The 13,215-nt window shown below is 52.0% G+C and overlaps 1 protein-coding gene across 1 annotated transcript in view; it reads right to left on the bottom strand.

The window, feature by feature from the left end:
• Positions 1–12,754, bottom strand: part of EPHA10 (EPH receptor A10) — a 40,642-nt gene extending 27,888 nt beyond the window's left edge. Inside the window, exons 1-5 of the mRNA NM_001205822.2 lie at positions 12,649–12,754; positions 10,453–10,517; positions 9,072–9,750; positions 2,697–2,852; positions 1,739–2,089 (exon numbers count right to left, since the gene is read on the bottom strand). Coding sequence (NP_001192751.2) covers positions 1,739–2,089; positions 2,697–2,852; positions 9,072–9,750; positions 10,453–10,517; positions 12,649–12,754 — 1,357 coding nt within the window. The remainder of the gene's footprint in view (positions 1–1,738; positions 2,090–2,696; positions 2,853–9,071; positions 9,751–10,452; positions 10,518–12,648) is intronic.
• Positions 12,755–13,215: the final 461 nt, after the last annotated feature.

Raw genomic sequence — 13,215 nt, 5'->3', positions numbered from 1 at the left:
AGCAGAAGATTATTTCCTTAACATGATTTTTAAATCCATCTATATCAAAATATGACTGTTATCAGGAAATACTAGATTAAAATTTGTGTTGCATATATTATGCAAAAGGGGATTTATAGTAGATAATTTTTGGTATGGATATAAATATAGAAAAAAATGTGGAAGGATATACTCCAAGATATTAGTAGTTGTGTTTATCTCTGGATAACAGGATTCTGGGTGCTTTCTTTCATTTTCTATACTGAATTTTTAAAATGTAAATGCAGGACTTTCCTGATGGCCCAGTGCCAATACAAGGGACACAGGTATGATTCCTGGCCTGGGAAGATCCCACTTACCACGGGGCAACTAAGTTCTTGCGCCACAACTACTGAAGCTCGAGGGCCCTAAAGCCCTGCATGCCACAGCAAGAGAAGCCACCACAGGGAGTAGCCCGTGTTCTCTGCAACTAGAGAAAGCCCACACACAGCAATGACTCAGGGCAGCCAAAAAAAAAAGAAGACAGAAAAAAAATTGCTAAATGTAAATGCAATAGCAAATGTTAGATGGGGATAATTGAAAAAAAAAAACAAAACAACTGTTCTTCCAGAAGACCAGACAAGTTGGGAACCCTCTCCCAGAAGGCAGAGGAAATGGACTGAGAGCTGAAAATGACAAAGGAAGTGACAAGATTTGAGAATCAGAAAAATGGATGTACAACTCAAGGTGTAGAAAGATTCTTAAGAGAGATACTAGAGTTATAAGAGGTTCTAGTCAAAGTAATAACTGAAAAAAACTTTCAGAAATAAAAAGAGGTACACAGATTGAAAGTTTTACGATGTTATAGCCAAACTCAATGAAAAGAGGTCAATACTTGTTAGATTTTATTTTCACCAGTAGGCTAAAGAATTATACAAACATCTACGTGTGTACACCTTTGCACCCCAGTTACCTACAAAACAGTGAAAATTACCCTGGCCTCAGACTTTTCTGCAACACAGCTGCCATTAGACAAGACAGAGTCATAAAAGGATCCTATCTTCTCAGACATGAAAAGACTCAGGAATCATACACTCATTTCTTGCAAAGGATACTTGAAGCTGTACCCCAGCTGAGTGAGGCAAATCAAAAGTCTTAATAAAAGTCAAGAATGAGGAAGGTGTGATATTAAAGGAGTGCAGGTCTTCACTTATTCATCTAAATTCCAGACTCCCAAAAGGGACTGTTACATGTTGGCCAGTGAATTCTATTGACCCTACCCTCCGACCCTCCGTGTTTCCTTGCTCTTTTCCAGGACCAGGAAAGAGGGTGAGGCAGTAGAATCCTTGTAGAGGCCAAGGAACACACACAGCGTCCCTCTTTCTGAGATAGGAAATAAGGAGGTAAGATTCGGCTTCCCACTGAAATTTTTGGACAGAGGGGGCAAAAGACTGCAGAATCTTCCACCTCTTTTTTCTGGGAACTGCAGAGCTGAGTGTGGGGCAAAAGTTCGCTCCGAGGTCGGGAAAGAGGAGTGGGCACTGGCTCCCGCAGACTCGCTGAAAACTCGTAACTTCTGTGGCCCGGAGGCACAGAGTCATCAGCATCTTCAGCCCCTCCGGCCTGGCCTTCGGGAGGGGAGCTGACCTCGGTGGGGGTCGCCGGGGTCGGGGATTTTTGTGTAAGACCAGCGATAGCAGTTTATTTGGGGTGGTTGCGGGCTGTGGGGATGCTCGCGGTGGGCGAGACAGGGGAGCGCGCGGGATGCGGAAGACCTTACCCCCCGGCCCGGTGGAGACCGTGACCTGCGCGTAGGTGGCTCCCGCGGCGGCCGCCGGGCCAGACACTCCGTTGAGCGCGGCCACGCGCACGGTGTAGCGCGCGCCGGGCCGCAGGTGCAGCAGCGTGGCGGCGCGCTCCCGCAGCCCCACCTGGCGCGGCACGAAGGCCACGCGCGGCCCGCATGGCTCGCACGCGCCAGCCGGGCCTTCGCGGCCGCAGCGCAGGCACAGCAGAGAGTACGTGACGTCCGAGCGGCCGCCCGAGTCGGCCGGCGGCAGCCAGCGCAGCCGCAGCGCCAGCGGCGAGCGGCTCAGGCTGTACTGCAGGTCCCGCGGCGCCGACGGCGGACCTGGCGGAGACGGGTGGGCGAAGTCAGGGGTTGGGGTGGGCGGCCGCGGAGCAGAGGGGGGAGGGGGCGGGGCCGGGAGGGCAGGGGAGGGGCGTGGGCCTGCGAAGGGCGGGGCCTGCGAAGGGCGGGGCCGGTAAGGGCGGGGCGTGGGCGGGCAGGGGAGGGCAGTGGAGGGCCGTGGGCCGGTGAAGGGCGGGATGTGGGAGTGGGGCGCGGTCAGTGATGGGGTGGGTGGAAGTTAGTGAGGGGATGAGGTTACTGATCTGGGGACCTAACAGAGTGTAAGGGGCGGGAGTCCCCCTGCTGACTGGAGAGTTAAGACAGGTGAGGGCGGGAGCGGTGGGCGGCGGCCCACAGGGTGATCCCCCAACGAGCCTAACCTCATCCCTTCGTCTAGATTCTCTCTGTTGTCCTGGTTCTTCCATCCCCAGGCCCAAGCCTGCGGTGACCACCCCTCCCTCCACTCTGCCGTCTGGGGGGCAGGCCCCCCACGTGAGCCCTGGCGCTCCCCAGCGTGGAGCCCCTGCCCTCACCACACCTCGATTCCGCCTTTACAGACCGCCCCCCACCCCCTGCCCGTGGTAAAGCATTCAGGAGCTGGACTCACGGGTGCAGGACGCCGAGGGCGGGTCGGTGGGCGAGCGCGCATAGCTGTCCTGGCACACGCAAAACGTGGACGCGTTTTCCAGGGCCCGGCTGTGCTCTGGGCACGGTGAGCAGAGGGGCCGCCTCGGGGACACCTTGTAAAACCCTGGGGGACAGGCTGCGGGGAGGAACTGCGTGAGGAAGGGGCTACACCACAGCCTCTCTCTCCTCCACTTTCCTGATTGGGGTGGGGCTGCGTTGCTGCTTTTAGCAATTCACTGAATGCTCATAACAACCTGTGAGATTTGCACTTTATCCTCATTTCAAAAATGAGGGAACTAAGGCTCAGAGAGGTTAAGTAACTTGCCAGATGTCCCACAGCTAGTAAATGGAGGGATTCCAACCGCAGCCGACTGGTTCAGAGCCCACACCACACTGCCCTAATGCCCACTAGAAGAAAAGGAGCCAGGCTTTCCGGTTTTGATGTGAGGACAGAAGGGAGAGGCCTCTGAGGGTTGTTTCCCAGTTACTAAAGGACAGACACCCACACACTCCCAATTAGAAACACTGCCACACACAAACACATACACACTTGTCAGAGCTCATCCTCCCACCTCCACTGTTTGAGGGTTAATGCATCATAAATCCTCTACTGACGCACTTGGTCCCCATTTAGGAGTGGAGCCTGCCACTCTTAAGTGGAGGGAGAAGAGGGACCATGAAAGTTCCTTCGTTCTGACACCTCCTCAGTTACTTTGCTTCTCTCACTTCCCTCACCTCCCCTAGAAGTCAGTGGTTAAAAGCACAGGCTTTTATATATAAACTACCTGGGTTTGCAGCTGAGTTGCACGACTTATTTGCTTTGTGGCCTTGGGCAAGTTGGTCCACTTCTCTGAGCCTTGCATAGAATACCTACCTCAAAAAGGTGGTTGGAGGGTTGAGATAAAAGATGCAAACTGCTGAGCCCAGTACAGACAATATTTGCACACTAATGGTAGTAATTACTCTTCCTCCAGCACAGGCCTAGAGTGGAAACAGCTAAACGCCCACTTTAAAAGGTTTCTCACCAGCTGGGCCAGGGAGGGAGGCAATGGCTGCTGGCCCTCCTCTCAGAGCTTGGGTGGTCCTCACCAGGTTCCCTGTCCCTGCCAGGATTTCTTTATCCCTCTCCTCTGGTTTAGCTTTTTGTGGAAGACTGGTGGCTCTCCAACCCCAAAAAGACATACTACAACAGAAGGGATGCAGACTAGCCCTTGGGAAGAACTTCCAGCTCTCTGGGAGCAGAGGGTAGGGGCTGAGGGTTCTCATCTGGAGGCTTAGGTTTGGCGATGGGTCCCTCTTGCTTAGAGCCCTGGGCTTTGGGCTGCTTTGGGCAGGGCCTCCAAAGCTCAGGAGCCTTTGGAAGTCCCTGCCTTCGGAACAAAGCATGGGGCTCACTAACATCTGGTCTGGGCAGCAGCAGTCAGGCTGGGACTCCGGAGGCCTGGGTTCCAGTGTTAGCCTTGCTACTTCCTATGTCTCTCTGGCCTCAAGAAACCAGACAAATGCGAACACTAAGCATGGCCTGCCCACCTCCTTCGGAAGTAAGAGAGGGACATGTTTGCAGGATCGCACAGCAGGAGGGAAAGAATGTGGGAGGCTCCTTTCTCCGTGTGTATGTGTGTCTGGGGTCCCAGAGGTGGGTGGTCCAATCAGAGACAGCATTGCTTATATCTACTTTGAGAGGCTCTATTTAGAAGAGGTTGTATGGAGGGGCAGACTCAGGAAGGGACTCCTGAGAACCAGACCCCTTCCTCTTTTCCTCATGGTCAGAGTCAGAATTTCAGGGGTCCTCTAGTTGAATGCCCTCTGGCCCATCTTCCAGCAGCTTTCCCAGCAGGAGCCACAGTCTTTGCTCAGATACTTGGTAATGGGACCCCATCTCCTTCTGAGGCGGCCTCTGTTGAACAATGCTGGCAGTTTGAAAGTGCTTCCATTTAAATTGCACAGCAGCCCCCTAGGGTACTTTCCCCCAGCTCTAAGAAGAAAGGGGGAGTCCAGAGAGATTGAGTAACTTCTCACAGCCCCTCAGTACCAGGCAGAGCTGGGATCTGAGTGCAGGCCTCTGCCCCCTGTAGGGGGCACTGTGGGGGAGTGGGACTAGCAAGTCACAGCTGTTAGGTTGCCACCTGGCTCACATTGGCATTCAGTAAGCAGGTGGTGGGATTTCCCAGGTGGTTCAGTAGTAAAGAATCCACCTGCAATGCAGAAGACACAGGTTCGATCCCTGGGTCAGGAAGATCCCCTGGAGAAGGAAATGGCAACCTGCTCCAGTATTCTTGCCTGGAAAATTCCATGGACAGAAAAGCTTGGTGGGCTACAGTCCTTGGCGTTGCAAAGAATTGGACATAACTTAGCGACTTGGCAACTGAGCACGCAGGCCTTCATGCTGAGCCCAAATCAGCCTCTCTGCATGTAACCCGCCTCATGCCTCTCCATCGCAGGGACTTGATGTACCCTGTGGAGCCTCAGCATGTCTGCTTGGGTCCCTCTGCTCCAGGGCAGTCCTACAGAGATTTGAAGACACGAGTCATACACTGACTTTTTCCACCAAGGGAAACCCCGCATCTTTCAATAATTCCTCTGGTGGCTGGGAGAGGAGCAACAAGAGTCATGGCCATTAAAGAGAGATGCCTCTGTGTGTCTGTCTTCAGAGAGGGCTCTGTAATAGCCACAGAAAACACTTGCAAAGCCTTCCCTTTTAAAATACAAACCTGACCATTTCATTTCCCTTTTTGAAACCCTCCAACAGCTCCCCAATGCCTACCCCACCCATGCCACACTGAACTTTTCCTTTTCCACCTCTGCATCTTGTCCCATAGTGTCTTATGCAACTTCTCTCCTGGCAAAGGCCTATGTTTCTCCAAATCCTAGTTCAAAATAATCTCCCTTATGAAGCTTTGCCTGGCACCCTCCCCACGTCCTTACTCCCTAAGGCAGAGCTGATGCCATTACAAATGGCCTTTGTCTGGTCTCAGCCAAAGTCAGAAGTGGGATTGGGTTCCTGAGTCTGTGTGTGTGTGTGTGTGTGTGTGTGTGTGTGTGTGTGTGATTGCCTAGAATGTATATCTAAATCCGCTCCTGAAGTCCTTGATCCATTTGTGATTGCCTAGAATGTATATCTAAATCCGCTCCTGAAGTCCCTGATCCATTCATTCAACAATTTTTTAGCATCAGCTATGAGCCAGGTGCTGTTCTAGGCTCTGGAGCTGCAGTAAAGCAGAGGTGAGTAAAGCAGAGCAAGATTCCCCTGTCCACTGGTACAGGTGCCCCCTCCTAACCCACAGAGAGAAGAGAGGCCATCGGTTGGTAATTCTCTTCTCTATCAGCTCTTTCCGGTAACAGTACAGGGAGTGGAGCCATAAAAACAGTCCATTTAAGGTATGGGCAGCAGGGCACTGTATTTAAAAACAATAAAACTGACTAAAACGTGGCCTGCTTTTTGTTAGCAGCATGCATCAGCAATTCTGATCCACATCAGTAATAAAATACTTCTTCCCCAGAGGCTGACGGCCTCCCCCAATTTGGTACCCCTTTGGCTCCCCACCTCCTGTGTAAACAAGGCTCCCTCTCATCTACAGTAAAAAAAATCCTCTCTCCACCCAATGTCCTCCTCAAGACATCATACCCTCTTCTCCCCTTTCAAACGCAGCCTCCAGAGAGTGTTTACATTCCCTGCCTTTAGCTCTTCAATTTCCTTCATCCTCTTACCTGCTGCAGCTGGTAAGACCTCCATCACTCAGCTGAAACTGCTCTCACCAGGGCCACTAGGCAGACATTGACCAATCCTTGCATTACCCGATGGCTCACCAACACTGCAGGCCATCCCCTCCTGGAACTTCCATCACTCTTGTTGCTGTTTAGCTGCTAAGTCATGTCCGACTCTTTTTACCCCATGGACTGTAGCCCGCCAGGCTCCTCTGTCCATGGGATTTTCCAGGCAAGAATACTGGAGTGGGTTGCCATTTCCTTCTCCAGGGGGTCAGCCTGACCCAGGGAACAAATCCAGGTTTCCTGCTTGGCAGGCAGATTCTTTACCACTGAGCCACCCAGGAAGCCCTCCATCATCCTTGGCTGCCATGAAATCACACTCTCCTCCAGCCTCTGATCACTGCCTTGCAGTCTTCTTTATAGCTCCCCTTTGTATGTTGCTGTTCTGTGAGACTTCATCATTGGCCGCCTTGCTTCTTACCCCACACTTTCTCCCTGGTCTGTCCCAACCAAACCCATAGCTTCAAGTTGCATCTATCTCTCTGTTGCTGAGCTCCAGACCCGCTTTCTAGCTACCTCTATTTGAGTGCACCATGGACACCATCAATTCTTTATGTGTATTCATGCCCTGTGTTCTCTACTCCAGTGAATTACCATCTGTCCATTCCATCCTCTGGATGCAGATCAGTCAAAATGGACTCCTTCCTCCTTTGAAATCAATGGTCACCAAGTGCTGTGGAGGTTTTCTTGTTATTACATCCATCCTTGTCACTCAGTGAGCTCTGCTACTCCCTTGGTTCAGAACCCGTGCTCCTTCTCCTGAACTATTACATCATCATCCTTCCTCAACTTCTGGCCTCTAATCCTTCCTTCTCCAGCTTTTTCTTTGTAATAGCAGCTCAAGTGATATTTTGAAAATACAAATCTGAATTTGTCAGATCTCTGCTTCAAACTCTCCCTAATGGTCTAAAGCATGAAGTCTAAGCTCTTTATCCCTTCTTTATCCCCACTCAAGCCCTTCATGAATTGCCACTCCTCTTTTCCAGCCCCTTCACCCGCGCATCCCCAAGTGCCCTCTTCTGTATCCATGCTGACTTGCTGAGCCCCAAGCATGCCATGTTCTCGCCTGCCTCCATGCTTCTACATACACAGTCTCTTACCTCAGAATTCTCTTGGCTACCTGGAAGAAAGGCCTTATCAACATCTCTCTCTACACTTAGAATTGGGTTCTCCTGTCTCCAGGCTTCCTCAGATTTCTATTGATATGTATCACTCTTTATGCTAACTGCTCACTCACCCAGTACATTTCCATTGAGCACCTACCATATGTCCCATTATGGACACTGGAGCTGCTAAGATAATACAACCCATTGTCTGAGCTCAAGAAGTTCCTAGTCGAGTGATAGAAACACTAGAGGTCACTGCAGACCATGGGGTAAATAGACGATGTAGAAATACAGGTTTGGAGAACCCAGAAGTGGATCCCAACCTTTCCTGAAGAGCCCAGAAAAGTTTTTATCTCCAAGTCTGTTACTGAACCACAAGAGCCCCAGGGAAAAGATGGTGACATTCATTTATAAACATATCACACACCCTCAATAAATGCAGGTGAGGTGTTCTCAACTCATGTTGAATGGATGACTGAACAAAGGGATGAGAGCATGTTTAGTCACTTCTCCCACTGTCTTCCCACCACTGTATCAATCTCTCTATTAGCTCATACATCATCCTGTTGTGACTTTTAAATGTTTACATCTTTCCACTTAGACTATGAATTTCTCAAGAGTTGAGATTTTGCCTGATTCATTTTTGTTGCCCTGGCACCAAGAGAAGGACCTGGCTTAGAAAAAGCATCACTTGGTCTTTCTTCATTAAGTGCACATGGTTCACACCCCATTCTTACCCTCAGTCCTCAGAGCTACAGATAGAGAAGGAGAGACCTGTTCCTGGTGCCCCCACAGACCAGAGAGTCTAACAGAACCCCCAACATGAAGGATCTCCCCCGGGGGCACAGTAACTCTAGTTCAGAGAGTTGGGTGGGATCTTAGTAGTGACCTAGTGCAATTTCCCAATCTCTCTCTCCAGCTCAAGAATCCTCCTGCCCGCCTCTGACTTGTATATTGTTGGTGACAGGGAGCTCACTCCCTCTGATGTAACCAATCCCAGCAGCTTCTAGCTAATAGAGCTGGGCTATTGTAGAGTTCTTTCCAATGCACAGGGGAGGCAGCATGGTGTAGTAGAAAGAACCTGAGAGTTGGGCAAATCTGGATTTAAAACTCAGTTCCCTGTTTCTTAACTGCAAGTGAGGTGTTAATCTCTCTGAGCCTGTTTCCTTATCTGCAAAACAGGGATAAAGATGTTTTTATTGCTGTGAATAAATAAGAAGGTCTGTGTGAGGTGTTTATCATGGTGCCTGAAATACAGGTCCCTGATGACCCCTTGTATGCAGTCAAATCCATCTCTCATTAACTTCACTCACTGGTCCTGGCTGCACCCACTGGGAGCACCACAAAAAGTCAGGACTCCCAGCTCCATACCCCACGACTTCCCCACTCCCCCTCCTGCCTCTTTCATCTAGGACACACTCTCTCGCAACTGCCACCTGCGGGCTACACTCCCACACCACACCCCCCAAGGCGCTGGATACCTTCACAGATGTCACCGCGTTCTTGGAATCCCGCACTGCAGCTGCACCGGCCCACGGGCACCAGCCACTCTCCATCGGCGCCGCAGTGCATGCGCGGGGGGCTGCCGGGCTCCCCTTCTGAGTGTGCCACGCATGTTCCGGTCACCTCCACCAGCGTGGAGAAGGCGCTCTCGGCTGCGGTGGCTGGGAACGCCGCCAAGCCCCGCACCGTGGCGCGGCACTGCTTGTAGTAGACTCGCACAGAGACTAGAGCCACGCATGCGCCCACGTCCTGGAAGGCCAGGTGGAAACCCTGCCGGCTGAGCGGACCGATCTCGCGCACCTCTGTGTTCAGCTTCATCTTGCGCTCACCCAGGTCGCCCTGAGTGAAGCTCTCGTCTGCCGCGATTGTGTCGATCTTACGGGGCCGGCTGCCACCTGGGCGGGTACGCCCGCGGCCCAAATCGGCCTCGGTTTCCAGGTAGTAGACATTGAAAGTCTCCTTGCAGGTGCCCGCGGCTCCAGGGATGCTGCTGCAGTCACGCAGTGTGAACTGCAGCTCCACGAAGATGCGCTGCCCGCGGCCGCGGCCGATCCAGCCAGTCTGCAGCCAGTTGTCCTGGTTGGGCTCCAGCACGTTGCACACCTGGTATGTGCGAATGGGACGGTCGTGCTCGTCCACGCCGCTGATCTCCTCCCACTGGGGAAGAGAACAAACATGTGGGCGGCTTAGAGCCAAGGCGCCCCCAAGAGGTCGAGCCCTGGCGTTGACTGGGGCTGAAGTCCCCATTCCCCATCATTTTGCATTCTCTTCTCCCCTCCTTCCCCATACACACCCCTGAAATTATAAGACGCAGAGCTGGGAGAAACCTTGGAGACAACTTAGGTCCAGTTGACAGGGAAAACGGGCTCCAGAGAGGGGTGACTTGAGTGGATAGACACTTCCTCTTGTAGCAGAAGTAAGAAGTCTCCTTGCTGTCCACCCCGTGCTCTTTCCACAACACTAAGCTGCTGTCACACCATCACATCTCCCCCCATTACCCCAAGTTTCCAAGCCCCTTTTAGGATTCCAAGTCTTGCTTATCCTGTCAATCCATCAGTCAACAACATTGCTTAGTGGACCTACTGGGTGCAAGGCACCATCCAGCATTGGTTCCATCCAGATGCTGTCTGTTCCTAGACACACCCAGTTCTCTTATCAGTTTTTTTTTTTTTTTTTTTTCGCGGTCTGACTGAAGAGTCAACCTTTTTCTAATAGGCCACTCTGGCTTGAAGCCAGGGCTGCTGGAGACTACATGCTCTCAGGAGCATTTTGATCTGATGTAGCCACGGAGAGATAAAGGGGCTGAGTCCTGGACCACCAGGAGCTCCTTGGGACAGAGAGGGAAAGGTTTACACTTACCCCATTACTTGGCAGTGCAGTCCAGCCCAGCTCAGCTTGGGAAGCTTTGGAATCCAAAAGGATGACTAGAGAGAGGGAAGAACAGAAATGTCAGAAAGTTCGGGGTGGCGGGGTGAGAACCTTTGGTGAGTTCACTTGAAATTTGCTGACTGAGAAAACAGAGAATGTGGTGAAGGATACAGACAAGTTTTTCCCACTTCATATATCCCCATGATAAGGCATGAGTAGGTCTAGTCTAAAGAAAGGTAGCCACAATGATTAGGGAAGGAGCCTGTATTAGTTTTCTATGACTGCTGTAACAAATTACCACAAATTTAGTGGCTTAAAACAACAAAACTTTATTATATTACAGTTCTGGAGGTCAGCAGTTGAAAATCAGTTTCACTGGTCTAAAGTCAGGGTGTTGGAAAGACTGGTCCCTTCCGGAGGCTCAAATGGGAGAATCCATTTCCTTGCCTCCTTTAGCTTCTAGTGGCCACCTGGATTCCTTGGCTTGTGGCCCCCTCCTCCATCTTCAAAACACATCATTCCAGCCTGTTTCCTTCTCTAACTCTGACTTCTGTGGCTCTAAGGGCCATTGTGATTGTAATCGGGTCACCCATATAATCCAGTGTAACCTCTCCATCTCAAGACCCTTAGCCATACCTGCAACGTCTATTGCCATTTATGATAATATTCACAGGTTTTGGGGATTCAGGTATGGAAATATTTGGAGAGTCATTATTCAGCCTTGCATGGAATCCATGACATGTGCTCTAAGATTGGCTCTAAAATGGGGGGATCAGTGACCCCCCCCCACCTTCCCAGATCTCCCAAATTATAACTGAGTGTCAAGAAGAGGGAGAAAGTGATCATATCCGAGAATTCTTGTACACATTCCTGAATTCACTCATACTCATGGGTTCTTCTGAGGTCTGGGGTCACTAGGGATAGGGGAGACTTGAACTTTTTAGTTTGACTCCCAGAGCCTCTGGGGAAAACGAAGTAGAGAGACCCTGCCAGCAGCAAAAAAAAGTAAAAATCTTTACCTCCTCAACCAGCCCCTTTCCCAGGGGCTGTCATCTCCACTGCTTTTGAAAGATTATCAGGATTCCTTTAATATATAAAGCCATGACCCCTTCTAAACCAGAGATGCATGTGGTCACTTTCTTCCCCCATGAGGCATCTGACCTGCAGTCTGAATTCTGCTGTCAATATGGGTTCCAGAGAAACACTGGTTAGAATAGCACAGCAGCAGCTCAGAGCCAGAAGCCCAGGCCATCCCCAAATCTTTGAAGATTACTCATCTGGAGCTTAAGCAAGGGGGTGTGGCTCCAAGGTGAGCCCTTTAAAGGGGTTGGCCCCAGAGGTGTCAGTGACAATGAGCAGGACCACTGACAGCTTCCCGATTTCGGTGTAACCGACAGCACATCGGAATTGCATATTGGAAAGCATCAGAGATCTAGCGCCCAGAACAACCCCGAGGCCAACGCCTCAGATTCCAGCTCCTCCAGTTCCTGCACCTGGATATTACGCCTCTGGATTTAACTGAGTGTACAGCTCCCTCAAATTCAGGGTCAGACGCAAAACGCAGTCTCTGGTACAGCGAGCACCACCGAACCCGGCAACGCAGATTGCGCTGGTTAGGCTACACTCCAAATTCAGCACTGCGGACAGCTCCCTCTGGTCAGCACGTCGGACAGCTCCCAGACTCTTTCCCCCAATCCCCCACCCCACGCCCTCTCACCCACATTTGCCACCAGACCGCCCGCCCTCGTCGCCCCACCAGCGCTCTACCTTCTGTTTGCCACGCAGTGGTCCCCTAGACTCCCCACTGTTCCGGCTCCATCCCATCTCCTTATACTCAGATTTCACCTCCGCATCTCCCTGCCCCCACACCTTCCACCTCCAGTTGCTCAGCCTGTCCGTCTCACCGGCCCCTGAACCGTCGCCTCTGGCTCCCACGTCTGGCTTCCTGGTCTCTTTCTTCCCCAGCCTCCCAGGTCTCCAGCCCCCGAGCTCCTCAGTGCTCCTCTCTTCTTCGTTGCTTAGCCACCTTTTCCTCTCTCTCCAGTTCTTTGCTTCTCGCTGTCCGCTTGCTTCAAACCCCAATACAGACTCCAGTCTCTTCGTATGACTCCTTCCTCAAGCACCCCGGTTCTTCAGCTTCCTATCTTTTGGCATCCAAGCCTCCAAAACAGCCACCAGTCTCCTCACCTTCCTCTGCGGTCCCTGGCCTCCCCGGCCCCAAAAGCAAGGCGAGACACAGCGGCATCAGGCAGATGAACAGGCGCAGTGGATGTGGGCCGGCGCCGGTCTCCATGGTCCGCAGACCGAGCTGTCAGTGCGGCGGCGGCTCAAGCCGCGCCAGCCCCAGCACCGCTGAGCAGTGCCCCCAGACCCTAGCGCTGGCTGTGGGGCGGGATCTCGCCTGTGACCATCATCCATGGGCACCAATCCCTATGTACCACCGCGGGAAGTCCACCAATCCCCGCCAGGAGAAGGTGGAGAGGTGGAGTTTCACAGGCCAGGGGCGGAACAGCAAATTGGAGGGGGAAAAGGAAGGGGTCCCGCCAGTCTCCAAACCATGGAGGGTGGGGCAGCGCTGAGACCTGGTTCGGTTCATGGGGAGAGGGATGACCTGCCGTAGGTGGCCCAGAGCGCTGAACCTTAGCCTCTCATTCCTGAGAAACAGGCAATGTGGGCGTGGCTTAAGGAGGAGCAAACCGCGGCGAGGCAGCGACACTTAAACAGCCTCTGAGCTAACCTGGAAGACCCCTAGTA

Source organism: Bos taurus, chromosome 3, assembly GCF_002263795.3.
Source record: "Bos taurus isolate L1 Dominette 01449 registration number 42190680 breed Hereford chromosome 3, ARS-UCD2.0, whole genome shotgun sequence".
Lineage (NCBI taxonomy): Eukaryota > Metazoa > Chordata > Mammalia > Artiodactyla > Bovidae > Bos > Bos taurus.
This window is presented reverse-complemented; position numbering and strand designations above follow the sequence as displayed.